At 47.2% G+C, this 18488-nt stretch overlaps 1 protein-coding gene across 1 annotated transcript; it reads left to right on the top strand.

The window, feature by feature from the left end:
* The first annotated feature begins 17707 nt into the window (after nt 1-17707).
* Nucleotides 17708-18139, top strand: LOC136548036 (uncharacterized). The gene has a single exon (XM_066539693.1). The coding sequence runs from the start codon at nt 17708-17710 to the stop codon at nt 18137-18139; it is 432 nt and encodes a 143-aa protein (XP_066395790.1).
* Nucleotides 18140-18488: the final 349 nt, after the last annotated feature.

The following is an 18488-nucleotide window of genomic DNA, read 5'->3' as shown; positions in this document are numbered from 1 at the left end:
AGGTGAAGCCGTTCATTGAGTAAGTTCTCAACGAACTTGTTTCAATACGCTGCCACTATTCTACATCCAACTGATTCTTTCTCATTTGCACAGGGAATTTATTCGTTTATCCTAGCATCAACCAAGGGGTCCCTACCCCATGGCAAACCAATACCCTTCTTTCACAGGGTCCGGGAGCAGGGAGGCCTGATTTCATTTCTTGGTTCAAAACAAAGGTATTGTCCAATTTACCTCGTACCTAGTTCAAGACTTCGAGTTTCGCATACTTAGTCCGGCAATCTTTCATTCTTGCGCTTGCAGGCCCAAACCGATGCAACTATGAGTAAGGAGTTGAGATAGGTTGCAAATGGCTTTGACAATAAGGTGAAAGCTTATTCAGGTTATGATGTGAATGGATATTGCTTTCACACAGCAAGCTACGAGCGAGCTTGGCCCCATCGAAAAACCACAAACAGCGGAGTTTGTACTCCCGGCACTGATGGCCTCGAGTATCATGGCATAATCGAAGAAATCTATGAACTTTCATTTTATGGTTCGGAACCTCTTCGTCTCGTCATGTTCAAATGCCACTGGTTCAATCCTTGACTAACGAAACGGAGCCCTAATATTGGTCAAGTCAAGATTCGACAAGATTCCGTCTATCAAGGAAAAGATGTCTTTATTGTGGCTCACCAGGCCGTGCAGGTTTATTATTTGCCATACGCATGCCAAGGCAACAAGGCTCTTAAGGGTTGGGCTATTGTGCACTAGGTATCACCACATGGTAGACTAGCTGTCCCAAACGATGAAGATTACAACCTCAACCCAAACACATATGAAGGAGAGTTCTATCAAGAAGATGGGCTACTAGGGAGGTTGGTGATAGACTTAACCGGGGCGATCGGAATGCAAGTAGACAATGAAAGGGTCGATGACGAGGAAGAAGGAGATGAGGTGCAAAATGCCAAGGACATAGAAATGCTTGAGCGATTACATTTAGACGATGACGATGAAGGCAACATTGAACCTTCGGACAGTGTTGTTTATTTGGACAATTTTGATAGTGATGACGAGACATATGATCTAGATAATCCCAATAATGATGATTATTTCTAATACATGTAATACTATGTTATTTTGTAATCGTGTTTTGTTTATTTATTTAGCATCTATTTTTAACACATGTACTAATATGTCTTGTTTGTTTCTTTTTAATTGCAGGTGATTGAACAAAAATGGCGGGCAGTCATGTGCCAAGGAACGTGAACTCGAGGTTCATGAGGGCACGCGATGCAGATCCAGATGCAGAAGAGGGGTCGTCGAATGGGAGGAGGCAGAGGGCCAGGACCAGCGGTAGTAGCTAGTGGCAGCAGGGGGGCCGGCCTCCTCTAGTCAGGCCACGTGACATGCCGGAGGAGGAGCGCTGTACCTCGGACTCCTCGGACGAGGAGGAGCTGGTTTGGCAGACGGACGATGAGGGAGACGAGGCACAACAGGGCGGCGAGGCTAGAGGCACAGCTGGTTCAGACTCCTCTGTTGTGGCCAGGATTTACTTGCGAGGTCCCTCGAAACTCCCTGGGCCTCCGCTTCTTCCCCTACGCCCAGTGATCCGCCCCCAGGGGGACAAGTAAGTAACTTTAGATTTTATCACAGCTACTTCATATAACCTGTTGAAAATTGTCAAAGAAACTAATAATGTTTGTTAATGACTTGGGCAGGCACTGGCTGGTTGTGTCGCCTAGTGAATCACGCAACCCCAACCACATCCTGGGTCTTGTGTGCAGGCACTTTTACCCCGACATTGTCACGCACAAGGGGAACACTGAGCCGGCCAAATCGTGGGACCACTACAAAGATGCCCCCAACGCATGTGGAGATAAGCAGGAGCGGGTGAGAGAGTTCTGGGTAAGTCTCGCTCGCACAACTTTGATCAATACATCGCATTCATTTGACTTTTTTTGACATAATGAATTGATACATTGTGTCTGTCTGCAGACTTTTTTCAGATGTGAAGAGGGACAGGAGGACAGGGCGGAGAAGGTGATGGTGAAAAGTGCCAGGAAACGAATCACCGACATGCACTATGAGGAGCGCCTCACTTGCATCGTAAAGTACTACGCCAAGCACCTTGGTGAGAAGATCACCAAGACATAGGCAAGATAGAGGACGCTGACCCGGGAACAATACCTTGAGGTAAATGAAGAAGAATAATACTGATTTGTTTTGAGATTAAGTAGCTTTAATTTGTTCTTCTTACATCTCAAATTCTTTATGACATGTAGATGATTCCATGGTGGTCCGAGTCGTATCGGGACTGCTGGGTGATGATCGTGGACAGGTGGTTCATGGAGGGTTATATCTAGGACCACGAGGCGGGGCGGGAGCGGCGTATGGCAGCGACAGGCCCCACACACCATCAAGGCAGCCGTAGCCTCGGCGCGTACAAGCAAGCATGGGTATGTGAATTTTTAGTATTCTGACGCTCCATTCTGCATGTTTCTTCTAATCATCTTGTTGTCTTTCTCGCAGTCGGCGTCACATGGTGGGTAGTCCATCTCCAATTTCATGGCATATGGTCTGGCCTGCAAGGGTAAGGCGACGTCCGCTGTCACCTTCACCTTGGATGACCCGCCCGAGTCCTACAGCAACCCGAGCGTCCACACCCGCATCAGTTCGTACGCGTCGGAGGCAAGGTCGATCCATGGGCCAGACTGGGATCCGAGCACTAACGACATCGATGGGACGATGGTCATGAGGCTCGGACAAGGCAAGAAGCATGGGCGGTACTGGATTGGCGATGGCACCCTCGAACCCAGTGAGATTCCCTCCCTCTCCCAGATCCGAGCACAGACCCCGAGCGGAGGCCCGGCCATACGCCAACGGCCGTCCCCTTCACAGCAGCGGGCCGACGCACTCCAGGTTAATCCCATTTAACTCTTCAGTACATTGATCTTTAAATAACTTAGTTACCTTTGCATTTACTGAAACATTCGATTGAAATGTTGCAGGCCGACAACGAGAGGATGGCTCAGGAGCTACGGGACCTGGCAGCGATGACCGAGCAGGCCGAGCGGGAAAGACAGGCCGAGCGGGCCGAGCGGGAAAGGCAGGCCAAGCAGCTAGCGGAGATTACGGCATTCCTGCAGAACTTTGGGCAAATGCACGGTGTAGCTGTGCCGTAGTTCGCTCCACCGCTGTCGTCAGTTATAACTAGTCTTGTGAGTATGAAACCAAATTGCTTCGACTAGTGCTTTCATTAGATGACCACTCTAACAGATGCAATCTCTTGTCCTTTATGCAGCCTCCATGGGCGGGTTCGAATAACCCATCTCAGGCGCAAGCAGGCGACGACACTTTTCCTTCACCAGGCACTCAGTTTTCTCCCCACCTGTATTTTGTATCTCTTTTTCATCGCTTGATGGACATGTGATGCACTATGATCGACTATCGACTTGTTTCGATGGATATTGGACCTATTATGCTTGTGATGTCGTGTATGTGAGATATTGTGTGATCGACATGTGATATATATATATATATATGGTATTGCCTTTGTGATGACATGGATGTATATATGTGCTATATTGTGTTTGTGATGTCACAGATGTTATATATATCTCTTATATACTGTGTTTGTGAATATAGAATAAAAAAATTAGCCTCTTTGCCGAGTGCCCTGACCCTGGCACTCAGCAAAGCTGGGAAAGCGCACTCGGCAAAGATTTTACGAAAAAAAATTTAAAAATATTTGCCAAGCGCCGACCTGGCAGGGCACTCGGCAAAGAAATTATTAAAAAAAAATTAAAAAAATCTTTGCCGAGTACCTCCCCGGTAGGGCACTCGGCAAAGAAATTTTGAAAAAAAATTAAAAAATTTTTGCCGAGCGCCTCTGACATGGCACTCAGCAAAGCATGTACTAAGGCAACCGGTGCCGTGACGCTCACTTTTCTTTGCCGAGTGCCGAGATTGCACTCGGCAAAGACTTTGCCGAGTACCCGATAAAAGACACTCGACAAAGAATTCTTTGCCGACCGATTTTTACCTGAGGCTCTTTGCCAAGTGCTGCCCTCGGCAAAGGCTTTGCCGAGGGCAAAGTAGCCTTTGCCGCCTGAATCCAGTAGTGACAAGCTAGTTGATAGGTTGCTAAGGGTATTTTTTCTAGTGAGCCAGGTATATATATGGCAAGGTTGGTTGCTAAAGGTTATAGCTAGATTATATTTTGTAGAATGTAGAGAAACTTGTTGATGCGTTCATTCTAAGTATATGCTAGTGATTTAGATAATAATTAATAGCAGGTCTCTCACAGGTTATGTGTTAATCAACTATCGTTGTCCTATCAGTTACGTTGGAAAGCAAGTTTGTAGACTCTACTATTACTTTGTCTACTACTTAGCTAGCGGTGGCCTGATATTGGCGGTCAAGAACAACTGTCAATAGAAATCAGCTTTTATATACCTGCCAGCAGAATTAGTTTCTATACTAGTATAATGCGTTAATTTGAACCGTCGGTAAGACTGTTTTTAGTGCTCGCCCACTCATTCTCAGAGCTCTAGCATTCAGTCCTCCAGTACTAATAACTAGCACTAGCAAGAAAGACACTCCTTCCGAGCAATGCTCGCTGCCGTGGCTTTTAATTACCCGCACTCAGCTCGCTGTTTGATGTTGTTTGGAGGCAGTGGCTCGTCAGTTGGCCGACTGATGCTGCCAGAGGACGTGAATATAGTAACCGTATTTTCCTTTGATGATTGAGATTATTGTTATTGGTTCTCCGGCCTGTCATTGCTCGATGCTGGCTCCGATATTTTATCATCCAGTAAGTAGATCATGACTCAGGATGCTATCCATGGACCACGTACTAAACTCACTAGCTGTCAACCCTATCCAGTGCTTCCATGTTGCAGTCTGCACGTACTGCCCTAGGCTTGTCGCCAAGGCTTTTCCATATGGCTTCCATCGAGGCTCGTACAAGGTCTCAGCTCTGTGCGCAAACAGACGCAATGCAACTTGCACTGAATTTAAATTAAGAGCGTACGTGACGTCGCAATAGTCGGTGTCCTTGTGTACCATATATCACTCGGATCCAGATAACAGATTAATGGCAGCTAAGAGAGGTCGAAGACGACGACACCAGTACCCTGCAATATGTTAGGTAAAAGGTCTTTAATAAATGAAGCCGGCACAGGAAGAGCGAGGTTTGTTCCTCAGGGGATCGGTTTGTGTTAAAATTTTCAGCAAACAATCTTAATTAATTGTCCAACCTTTTACTAAGGGTCTATTTATGTTAAAACTTTAGGCAAATTCACTACTACAGAAAACTTTACCGAGGTGGGCAAAACCGCCTCGGTGGAAAGGTCACGGTAAATGGGACCTTTTCCGAGACGGTTGGACGCCCGCCTCGGTAAATTGAATAAAAAAACAAAAAAAGGAAAACCCGTGGATAAGCCCGGCGAGCCCATCCGCGGGCCGCTATCCACCGTTGCTCGCTGGATCAGGGCGCCTGCCGCCGTCGTCGTTGTCGGATCTGCCGCTGGGGCCGCACCAGATCCGCGCGAAGCCGCCGCCGCGTGCAGGAGAAGGCCGGATCCGGGAGCAAGGGGCCAGATCGGGACCACGGCCACCGGATCCGCCAGCTGTCGCCATGGATCTGAACACCGACGAGGAGAGAGACCGCTCCGCCACGCCGCGCCCAATCTGCCGCGCCGAGCCGAGCCCCGCCCGAGAGGCCGCTCCGCCGCACCGGAGAGAGAGTGGAGGGCCACGAGGCCGCTCCGCTGCAGCAGAGAGAGAGTGGAGGGAGGGAGTGCGGAGCCTGGGAGGGAGACGGAGAGAGTGAGAGAGCGGCGCCGGCCTGGGAAAGAGTGAGAGAGACGGAGAGGGGCGCCGGGAGGGCGACTCGCGACTTCGTGAGGAAGTGAGCGCGAGAGAGACGGAGACCAGGCTGCGGCTGCCAGGTTGGGAGAGGGAGGAGTGAATGAGAAACCCTAAGACCCTGATTTATCCTGCTTCCAGCTATCGGGCCTGGCCTGGGCCTGTTCGGCTTGGCCATATTAACCGAGGTGGGCCTTATAAGATGTCCGCCTGGGAAAATAGCCTGATTTTCCCACGCGGGCCTCTTTTAACCGCCTCGGTTAATAAAAAATGATCGTCTCGATTAATCCAGGCATTAATCGAGGTGGTTGAAATGCCTGCCCACCTCCGAGACACTTTACCGAACGCTGCGTATTGGGACACGGTTACAAGTCACGGAGACTCCAAGGATCGCAGTGGTGCTAAGAACTAACTATTAACCATGTTCTGTGAGCATTGTGCAGGGAAAGAAGGACGGAACCTGCGCCTGGTCAGACGCCCTGAGTGAAGGTCCGGAAACTACGGCGAAGGCGCCCGAATGCAGGCGAAGGCGAAGGCGAAGGCTCGGGTGATACCTACGAAGGCTACAGGAGTCAGCACGAAGGTCCAAACGAAGGTCATCCCGAGCGAAGGTTCTAGGAGCCGAGGGACTTCCCATAGGGCAGCGGTGCCAGGCCGTGGGCCGCAAGCGGACTCATGGTAGCGGCCCATCAAGCAAAGGCGGTCAAAGAAAAAGGCACCCAAAGTATCCCTAGCGGTTTGTATTAGAATAGAAATATCAACCAATAAGGGGTAGAATTGTAAAGAGTAGCCTTAGTAACACTACCGGATATAGGAGCTTTGCCGAGTGCCAAGGGCACTCGGTAAAGCCCCTAAAAACACTCGGCAAAGCGTTTGCCGAGTGTTACACTTGGCAAACGACACTCGACAAAGATTTTATCGACAAAGAGCTGTTTGCTGAGTGTCAAACGTCGGGCACTCGGCAAAGACTATGCTGAATCCCAAAAAAACAATCGGCAAACATTTTTTCGGGGGAAAAAACAAGTCGCTAGCCACCACCACCACCACAGCCTCCGGCCACCACCACCACCACCACGCCACCCACTAGATCCGCCATCGGAGGTCACCTCCCCACCGGATCCGCCGCCTCCACGCTGCTGCTCCCTGTTGGATCCGCCTATCGCCTGTCGTGGATCTGATCACCAGGCGAGGGAGAGAGTGAGGGAGATGAAGAGAGGAAAAGAGAGGGAGATGGGGAGAGCTGACCTACCTCAGACTGACGCTGGCCGCCGAAACCCCATCATCGCTGGATCTGAGCCCCAGCGGCCAGATCCGACGCATGCCGCCGTCACGAGGACCACCCATCGTGGATTCGTTGGCCTAGAGCTCGCCTTGGCCCTCCACACCGGCAGGGGAAGAAGGGAGGGGAGGGGCGCCCGCTGGGGAAGAAGAAGGGGGAGGGGAGGGCGCGGGCGGACGGATCTTGGGAGGGAGGAGGAGAGGGAGGGCGCGGGCGGATCTGGGGAGGGAGGAGGAGAGAGAGCGTGGGCGCAGCGACGTCGGAGATCTGCCGGGTGGGAGGAGGAGTGAGAGGGGGCGGGCGGTTCTAGGGTGGGAGGAGGAGAGAGAGGGCACGGGCGGATCTAGGGAGGGAGGAGGAGAGAGGGCGCGGGCACGGCATTAATTAAGGTGGTTTTTTTTCTTTGCCAAGTGTCCTAGATCTGGGCACTTGGCAAAGTTTTTTTTATTTTTTTTTCTTCTCCTTCTTTCCTAGAAAAAGGTTTTATTTCTTTGCCGAGTGCAAAAAATAAAACACTCGGCAAACCCTCTCTTTGCCGAGTGTTTTTTTGACACTCAGCAAACCTCCTCTTTGCCGAGTGTTTTTTTTTCGAGTGTTTTTAGCGCAGCACTTGGCAAAGAACTTGTTCGCCGAGTGCCTGAGGGAATACACTCGGCAAACCTAAAAACTATCGACAAATTTGACGTTGCTGGTAGTGTAAGCAGTTCCCTATAAAAGGGGAACTCAAGCTCTGTACAAAGGGAGGTGGTTGGATATATTTATGAGACCCCAATCAGGCTTGGGCTCACTTTGCACCTTTCACACCTTCGCCCAGGGCATTCAGCTGGCCGAAGGCCTCCGTTAGTTCTTGCTTGTCTCACCTACTGGAGATCCATTTTTCTACGGTTGGAAATTCATTTTTTCCAACGCTGCGCAAAAGAATTTGTGTACTAGTGATTATGGTATATTCTAAAGTAGAAATTATTAACAAAGATAATTATGGCATATTCTAATGTAGAAATTATTAAGTAGGCAAATTATGCATCAATTTTGGCCTTCCGCATGCGCAAGTGGGTTTCGGTTAGGCCTTCTCCCGAATCGCTCCTCGCCATCTTCACTATCGAGCTTCTAGACAAACCGATGGGGACCTCATTCCCTCCAGTACACGGTGGCGGCCAAACCACAAGCACGGTTGGTGTGGTTTCACTAGACTATAAGCCCCTGGCTCTGAGTACAACAATGGTGCATGCAAGCAATGAGTGGATGCAAACCTCACTAAACACTAAGCCTAAACCTAGAATGAGGGCACAAGCGGTGGTCTAGCGAACCTAAGCACCTCCCACAAAGCATTATGCTAATCACGGAGTATTTCCTTAAGCACTATTTGTTTCAAGATCACTAGAGGGGAGCAATAACTCCCTTCGTATGATCCTCAGCTCCGACACACCTTAAATGGCTGATTGGGTCGGGTATTTATAGCCCCAACACTCCGTTGAAGGCAAACTACAGGTTTCTGCAGAGCATTGGATATTTCGGTGCCACCACCAGAGAATTCCGATGGCCCCATGTCAGTTAGCTGCTTGATTTTTATCGTTGGATCAGCCTACTTTTGGACATTGTTCCTGTCTGGTGCTTTCTTCGGTGCCCTTCATCGGATAATTCCAATGCGGTCTGATCTTCTAAGTTTTTCTCTGGAACTTCACCGAAAAGATCCTATATCCGGTGCTCCTCACAGGACAATTCTGGTGCTCCTTTTTCTTCTCTGGAACCTCTCTGGTGAGTGGTGACAACTTCTTCTCTAGTGCGTCACTCCGATGATGATGTTTCCACTGTGTTAATGCTTTATCCAGTGCTCCTGTAATCGCAGTCACAAGAAATTTTTAATGTTGTCTGTACGCCCGGTCCTAGGGTTTGCTTGACCCTTTTCTTCGATGCCCTTATAGAGGCAACACCAGACTTATCTAGTGCATGTTTCACTCTGCTCTATTTCTTTGCATCTTTGCGTCCATGTTCAGGCGTTGATTACTCCGATCTTCATGTTTCCTAAGTCCAAGCCAACCTAGCATCCAATTGAACTATGCCTTGTATACTAGCAAACGATATTAGTCAAATGGTCATGTTCATCAAACACCAAAATCATATAATGGTCCATGTCTGGTACCATTTTCCTTACAATCTTCCCATTTTTTGTGATTGATGATAATATGACCAAAGCAAGCAGATAATAGATACCAAACGTAAAATGCAATCTAAATTCATTCTACTTGCTCGGATGCATTGCAAGAGCAAGATCATATATGATGCTAATTGAAATATGCAATGTACCATGCATATACTACTTACCTTTCTCTTACCATATGTAATATGTTCCCTTATGTGGCATTATGGACTAAAGCGTCTCCCTAAATCCATGATCCACGTCCTCCCTTTCTAGAACCAACTCCCCTTAATCTATTATCCCCCATTCATTACCACTTGAATTTTTTTAAATTGATTTTGTTATTTATTATGGAGTTGGGCTTGCTTTTAGTCCCACCGATTGTCCCCCTATGGAATCAAACACCAAAAAGGAAGACATTATTAGCACAAGGGAGGGTCAATTTTATGTGATCCTTGATATATGGAATGAAATTGATCACAAAACATGACTCTCACTTACATATACTAAACTGCCCTATGTGTACGCATATATATGGTGGAAGGCGAAACATATGCATAACCAACTATTTAAAGTACAAAGGAGTTTAATCTACATATAATGCATGGAGAAAGCATATAAAAGATTCCAATTGAATAGAAAAGTTTGATACTGATTTGTAGGATATGTCATACCACTTGAAGGATATGAAATACCACTTGTAATATTAATATCCATCCTTAACTCCGGGAACTCCATTTTCCTTACAATGAGACTACTACACACATGATAAGCTTGAAGTGGTGTTAGTCTCAAAGATACCAACTTGCAAACACTACCCCAGATCTGGACATCACTGCCAGTTCAAAAACCCCCTTCACTGCCGGATTTTGAACCGACAGTGGCATACCGGCAGTGATGGGGGGTTGACATCACTATCGGTTCTTAAAAACCGACACTGATCTACAGGAAATAGTGTCGGTTCCTGGCTCCAACCGACAGTGTCTAGTAGAACAATACTGCCGGTTTGTAGTCCCAACCGACAGTGATGTTTGCTTCAAGAGTGTCGGTTTTTTGGCTCAAGCCAACAGTGTTGAGCAAGCCTACACTGTCGGTTTATAGCTCAAGCCGGCAGTGTTGAGCAATCCAACACTGTCGGTTCATGGCACAAGCCGGTAGTGTTGAGCAGTTCATGGCTCAAGCCGGTAGTGTTGAGAAAGACAACATTGTCGGTTCATGGCTCAAACCGGCAGTGTTGAGAAGACAACACTGCCGGTTCGTTGCCAACCGCCAGTGATGGCCCATTGGCATTTTATTGTTTTATAATTGATTTTAATTTATATTTTTACGTAGATGATAGATCCATCAATATTAAACATTACAAATGTTACGATTACAGTTCAAATGTTCTTATCCAGCTCTCGATCCCTCAAAACAAAAAAGAAATATTCTCGGACTTCACAGATTGTGCAATGCTTCTTGGACTTCTTACAATAATCTGGCGAGCCGCTCTAGGCCATACTGGTCCTTGTACCTCACGGATTGTGCAATGGAAAATACTCTATCTTTTTCCAATACCTCGCCTAAGATGAACTTTGCGAGCTCCGATTGTAGTGCGACGATCTCCATGTCTAACAGCCTTTGGTGGTTATATTTCTTGCGCTGTCATTCAAAATAGATGATATCCAAAGAGGAACAGTAAATCATTTTGTTGAATTATTAACATATATAAATAAAATGGGGATTATACACACCAACTTATCGGCTTCTTCCGATTTCCCGCCGATGTAGCGAAGCATTGCCCACATTACATAAAACCCACATTCATTGTTTCCCGCCGGTTGTGACAGGTACTTCCCCTCCATTTCGACAACCTTGAATGGGACCTGCGTCCCACCGATATGTCTTCTTCGGACACTAAGCAACATTAATGGGAGAAACATTACAAAGTGGTATGTGTGACTAGAAAATAATATGTTATTAGGATCTCTTACTAATTCAGCACTGCCACCGGTGCATCCAGATGATGAAATGGTTTTTTCTTCGAGTCCCACACCTCGACTAGATTTGTGGCAAGATTGACACAAATGAAGGCAAAATGGTTGCTACAGTCATAGAATCCTTATTATCGAATAACCTTAACGAAAAAAGAAGCATAAAATTAAAAGCCGAGAACACATACTCGCAGTTGTAGGCTAGAAGTATGTGGGTTTTCTTCTTCAACGTGAATTCATCGAAAACAGCAATCAATCTTTGTTTCAGGTCTTCCACGTCACATCCATAGAGGCCTAGACATGTCCTCTCATTGACTCGCAAGGGGTCCAAGAAGCCTATGTAATCCCATTTGCTTTTTACAATGCAAAATTTTGATATACACCTACATAAAATCATGGGAAGTGCTCAAAAGTTAATAATTTGTCTCGAGAGAGTAGTTAATTGTAATATCGCGCGTGTAGGGTACTTACATAGTCCACATCGTCAACATTTGAACATCGAGATCGCGTTTCTGGTATAGCTAGAACAAGCACTCCCACTCGACATCGAACTTCTCTTCTTCGGGATAATGGAAAGCATGTGGCGAATGGATAATAACCTCAAAACCAAAGTCGTCCGTCTCTGTTGCTTGAGCCATGTAATATTCATGCAACTGGCGCATATATGTTGTCAGATTTCTATACTCATCATCAGGAACCAAAAGATTGCCCCTTTCATACTTCATTGCCAGTGTTCCCGTCCCTTGTATATCATAATAGATGTTTGTGGCCTCTTCCATGGTTAATCCTAGGTTGTCTTTGACGTACTTCTGTATGTTCCTTAAATCTTTATTGTATAATTCTTTGTCTCTTGTTGTAGCGTATTTATTCTGTGTTTGCCTTTCGAATTCGGACTTCAACATATACGAAGGCAGTGAGGCATAGAGATTGAAGAAACTAACACAATCTTCCTTCGAGATGTGTGCTATAAATTTTTCTTTCATCAAGGTGGTAACGCTGCCACTAAACGGCCTTTTTCTTTTCTGTTGGTCCACTTTGGGAGTATTAGCGACCGAATCCAAGGACCTTTTCTGCGACTGCGAGGATGTCCTTGATCTTGTTTTGGGCTGAGGTGGAGGAGGAGGATGACGACAAGAATTCTGTTTTCCCAGCGCTGATGAAGATGGAGGAGGAGGGGGAGGAGGAGGAGGAGGAGTCTCTTTTCTTAGGGCTGATGAAGATGGAGTCGGACGAGGAGGAATAGAAGGAGACCTCTGTCTTCTCAGGGGTGATGGCTCTGGATGAGGAGGGGAGTGATCTCTATTGGGAGATGGTGAGTGATCATCGGGGGTGGGTGAAGACTCACAGCCATCCTCATCATCAGAGGACAATTGATGGTCAAGCTTAATGAAGCACTTGCGCTAGGCCACTTGAGAGCTCTTGTTTTGACCAAGTTTCGGTCTGTCTTCCACTACGGGGTACTCAATGGGTATCTTGTTAAACTTCTTATCAAGTATTCTATCAATGGTGACGCGAGCGTACCCTAGTGGAATTGGGCGGCCATTAATTGTCCCATCTCCCGAAGGCCAGGCCTGGCCGAGCGCCACCTTGTCCTTTGTCCATTCCTGATGGGTGTACAACCTGACATTGACGGGTTTAGTGATGTCGTCCACCGGATGAGGCACATTCGCCTCTTCTTCATCGAGCGGGGTCGATCCGCAGCTGCTGCGACCCCTAAACTGTGGGCTAAAGGCACTAGGAGTAGGGTTTTGTGGTACTACTGACCCCTTGGACAGCAAAATTTGCTCGACTCGCGCTTCAATGGTCGCCTCAATCTGTGCTTCCATTCTATCTTCCATCTCTTTTAGTCTCCTCAAATACTCTGCCTCATGTTCCACTCTACCCCTCAAGTTCCTCCGATAAGTGTTAGATTCTTGGGGGAATGCTAGTTTCCAAGGAACAACACCGGTTCCTCTAGTACGACCAGGGTGCTCGTTGGTTCCAAGTGCTTGGGTGAGCACGTCTTTCTCCCTATTAGAAGTGCGAGTCCCTTGCCTCATCTCCTCAGTTACCTGGGAGATCCTCTAGATGAGTTTGCTCATGGGTTGATTTGAGGACCTAAAGCTCCCATCCTCGGCGTGCCGTACATTTCTCCCCATACAGTATAATACCGATCTAGGCTCCTAATCGGCGGTCTCAACCTGAACGCCTTCCTCAGCAAGGCGATCCATCTTTTGAAGTTCTGCTTCAAATTCTGGCATCTTTTTGGCGTAGCCATGGGAGCCGAGATGATGAGGATTCGTCGCTTTCTATGAATTCTCCTTATTCTTCCTGCTTAGTTCTAAGTACTTCTCGGATAACCTGTATTCCTTGAAATCCTACCAGAAGTCCTTCTGCTTGCTAAACTGTCCACCATCGAAATCTGGCTCTTTATTTTGGAGGACAAAATTCTTGTACAATGTCCCCTTGAAATTCTTGAAGCATGTCCCCATGATTTTTTTTGCTTTTTTCTTGACTAACTCCCTGTCATACTCGGCTGGGAAAGTGAAATACTCTGGGATCTTGACATCCCATATGTAATCCTTCTCGCTTTCGGGAACCCTCCACTGGTCATCATCTTTCCCAATCCACTTCTTGTACTTAATTGGGATGAAGTCCCTAACAAGTAACCCGAGGATAGTCTTGTATTTGGTCAAAGCTATAGGTGGTGCGAGTGGATCCCCGAATTCATCGAACTCAGTAATGTGCCAGTGTGCATTCCTACCAATAGGAATCTTTGACATGCCTCGCTTGGATCTGGCCTTCCTGCTACCCGAACCCTCTGGCTCCTCGCCCAGCAGAGGCTCCTGCTAGAGACACTAAGTAAGCTATGACCCTCTCAATTGATTAGCGTGTGTGGCTACATAGTGACATGATACCAAAGTTACCTAGCCATCTTGGTCATTTTGACCCAGATCGAGCAGGCCGGACGGGGTCCATGGCTGCTCATTCTCACCAACCTGATTGACACCGTCACCGTTTGTCGGATCATGCGGCTCTCCCGTCCCAGCGATATCAGCCGCTTCTTGTTGCCGATCAAATCTTCGGCGATGGGGTAACATGCGATGATGAGTCATGGCTGTGACACGATCGTGGTTAGTTTTGGCCATGGACAACTACTAATAGCATATGTTCATATATATATATATAATATGTTTAATGCAAAGTCTAATAATAAGTCCACATACAACAAAGTAAAATAATAGCATATGTTCACCTAGAACAAATTCATTGTTTGATTGACCACATACAACAAAGTCCACCTACTCTTCTACGAAACTAAGCCTACATCAACTTCCAAATAAGAAAAGTGATGACCATAGCCATAAATAAAAGAATGACATCTTTCCAAGACCAAGGAGCAATTCTCGTAATCTTCACATCTCCGGCGGGTGGCTTCTCTTCGATCTCCAGTGCCAGCGGATGGCCATGGTTTACATTCATTGGACCATAGTAGGCTGGCTGCCCATGGTTTGCAAGGTAGGCCGAATGACTATAGTTAGTGTTTTCCTAAACGCTAAACGGTAAACTGTAGGTCACCTACCGTTTAGCCATTATTCGGGCAAAATGTCCCATTAAATGGGCTAAACGGCCAATTAAACGGGGTAAACGGGTGATTAAACGAAAACGGCGCACCACTGTGTAGCGTTTACACGGTGTGTAAATGGGCTAAACGACCATTTAGGCAAACAGTGACTATAGTAGGCCCTCAAAGCTTTAGCTTCTATGTTGTATTTTTTGTGCAAATTACCAGGGTAGCAATTGACTTGAGCATAGCAATCTTCCTAGGTTCCATAAATCCCAGGCATGTGACCAACATGCACTACATACCATGCCATGGTTTCCTATACATTTAAGTAAATTTGGTTGTCATTCAAACATGATGTATTCTTATACAATTGAATATATTTACAAATAACACACGACCATTGCATAGATAGGAGTGTTTGGAAAATAGCTATTCACGTGCCTTAGTAATAGTTGTTAGATGTAGGAAAGATATAAAGAATATTTTTTATTCGTTAAAAATCAAATGATGATTTAGAGAGCCAGTTTAAGACTTTTGGATATACTCCTAGAGATGTCTAAGAGTCTTCAGTCTCACTATAAATCCCCCAACCATCGGTGCGAGGTTCTTTCACAAGTATCAATGCAGGTAAGCATCTTTCCAAATTAGTGATACTTTGATCTGAAACTTACATGGTTGGTAGGGGCAAATATGCATCTCATACTATCCCAGGAAAGTGACATGCAAAAACTCATAATAAGATAGGATTGTTGGAAAATATTCCTAGTTTAATGCACAAGGCTACATAACTATGTATTACTTGTAATCTTGCATAAGTTAAGAATTATGCATCTTTATGCTAATAGCACGGAGAATTCCATGACAAGTTTGGACATATATTAGTTCTATAGGTCTAAAGTATATATACTCCATCCTCACATCCAAAAACATTGAGCATCGGTGGCACAGTTCCAAAAACATTGAGTACCTACCTGATGGGAGCGCAGTTGCAATTGCAAGCTACGAGGTGAGGCCAGCCATTAGTTTCACATATGTATCCGGCCAAGCTCCAATGATGCACAAGATGGTTTCACAGAGAAAACGTAAGTTTGTTTCACAGAGAAAATGCAAGTACTCCGAAAACAAACTACCATTAACGTTGAGAGAGCAATTTCTGTCAAGTATTACGAGTCCCTACTATGTTTATCCTGGTAACCAAAAATAAAATTACGCTTTTGTTCTTATCAGTATACTGATGAATAGAGCTGAGCAATGTGCTACTAAGTAACAATGTACTACTTACTAGCAATGCGTCTAGAAACACAAAGAAACAGATAGCACACACTGTGTGGCAAACCTAGGTTCTAGCATTCACAGATGCATGATCAAACTGTATGACAACACACACTGCAAGATCAAACTGATTCAAGTAAGCACCTGTGGGACATTTCATCAGACACGTAGCGGGTAGTGAGCCACGCACTCACCGTGGGGTTAGAAAGGCGGCTGTCTGCGCGCTGCTGAAGGCCTCGATGGAGGGACAGACGGCGTGGTGCTCCGGACGGCGCGGTGCTCCGGCTTGGCACGGATGGCGCGGTGCTCCGGGCGGTGGACGGCGTGGGGTGGTGCTCCAGCGTGGGGAGGTGCTCTGGCGTGGGGCGGTGCTCCGACGTGGGGCACTACTCCGACGTGGGGTGGTGCTCCGACATGGGGCAGTGCTCCGGCGTGGGGCGGTGCTCCGGTGGCACCAGGGGGGGGGGGTTGGCGCGGGGTTGAAATGAATTGGGATAATTTCAACCCGTGCCACTTTTATAGCAGTAGGCAGTAGCTCATCACTGTCGGTTCTACTTGTAAACCGACATTGATGGGGCACATCACTGCCGGGTCACTCCCCAAACCAGCAGTGATGTGCTATAGTAGTTAGGTGTTAAGTAGGATAAGTTTTCGTTTTCTTTCAAACTCCTACTGGCGCAACGGTTAAGACCCCTCAACTTAGCCCCTCGAGACCCGTGTTCGAGTCCTAGGCGGCCCAAATTTTTTTGTTCTATTTTATAAATTATTAATTTATTTCGGGAAATCGCTCATCACTGCCGATTTTGCTTGCAAACCGACAGTGATGGTGTACATCACTGCCGGGTCATTCCCCAAACCGGCAGTGATATTGTGTAGCAGTTAGGTTTAACTTAGGTGTTAAGTAGGATAAGTTTTCATTTTCTTTTGAACTCCCCCTACTGGCGCAACAGGTAGCCCAATTTTTTTGGTTTAATTTTATAATTTATTAAGCGGTCTAAAGGTCAAAAAGATAAAATAAATGTGTTGCATCCCTGAATCGAACCGAAGCCTACAAGTTCCAGAGCAGCGGACAAACCATTGAGCTATCACCTAATTTCAGAAAGTTTGAAGGAATTTATTCCTTTGAGTGATTATCTGTCCCTGCTTTGCGCGTAGGCCCTTCAACTCCCCGGCCACGCTGGTCGTGCGGTTCCCATATGAAGAGCCGCTGTTTTAATTACCCAATCCATGAAGCGTGGTTCCCATGTAGAGCCCTTCAGTTCCCCACGAAGAGATGTCACGTTTACCCATCCATTGGCTGCTCGCGCCGGTTCCCAAACGTAGGCGCGCTCCGTCTTCCCAACGCAGGCACGCTCTGTCTTCCCAACGCAAACGCAATGGCGGTTCAACTGTGGTTCCCAACACAGGCACTTTCCGTCTTTCGAGGGGTGCGAGTTATTGCACCGTGATCAGTTCTAGCACTGACACGCCTATATAAGTCAGGCCCCCATGCACACAGTTGGCCACCACACCATCGCGCATTAAGAAAGCGAAGCACCGCCCTTCCCACGCAAACCTCACCCCGGCCCTTGACCCGCCGCCACACACAATGCCTCGCCACTTGAAGACAACAGGGGCGAAGCTAAACCCATCACCCCCCGACGCCTCCACCAATGCCGTTGTCCGAATCAGACCTCGAGGTGAACCACAAGGACGATCCAGACCATGAGACCGCATTAGAGGTGGAACCAGAACCTCTTTCGGTGGAGGAGGTCATCTTCAACTCGTTGGAGATGGCTCGGAAGGAGGAGGAGGATCGGCACCTCCACGCCATCACACAGAAGGAGACCGACGATAGCATCCTAAAGCACGTCGTTGAGATCTCCAAGGAGGAGGAGCGCCGCCGCAAGGAGGAGGAGAAATGCCGCCATGAGGAGGAGGAGCGCCGCCACGAGGAGGAGGAGCGCCACCACCAGGAGGAGACCGAGCGGCGGCGTCTCACGATGGACGCGGAACGGCGCTGGCGCAGGGCTGAGCGAAAGAAGCGCAAAGAGGAGCACCAGCAGCAGGGGGACGACGCATGCGGCAGCACTGGCAGTAATTAGTAGCACTAGTGATTAATCAATGCCTTAGGTCGATGTAATAATTTACTGGTGCTGGAAAAAACAGTGTCGTCGAATCCTTTGTTTGATCATCATCACCTTGGGTTGATACTTTGCATTGCATATGACCTCTCGTTTTATTTGCTTACATATTGGATGTTGCATTTTGTATGACCTCGTTTTGCTTACCTCGTTGTCACGAAGACCGTAGTATATGATATGCTATGTACCGGAGATCGAGGGGGCCAACAGGACTGTTGCTCTTCTAGATAATACCATGTTGCAGCATGTCTGTCATCTGTCACATCACTACCGGGCCATTCTTTAAACTGACAGTGATTTCCATGTGTGG

Source organism: Miscanthus floridulus, chromosome 4, assembly GCF_019320115.1.
Source record: "Miscanthus floridulus cultivar M001 chromosome 4, ASM1932011v1, whole genome shotgun sequence".
In the NCBI taxonomy this organism is placed as follows: Eukaryota; Viridiplantae; Streptophyta; class Magnoliopsida; order Poales; family Poaceae; genus Miscanthus; species Miscanthus floridulus.
This window is presented reverse-complemented; position numbering and strand designations above follow the sequence as displayed.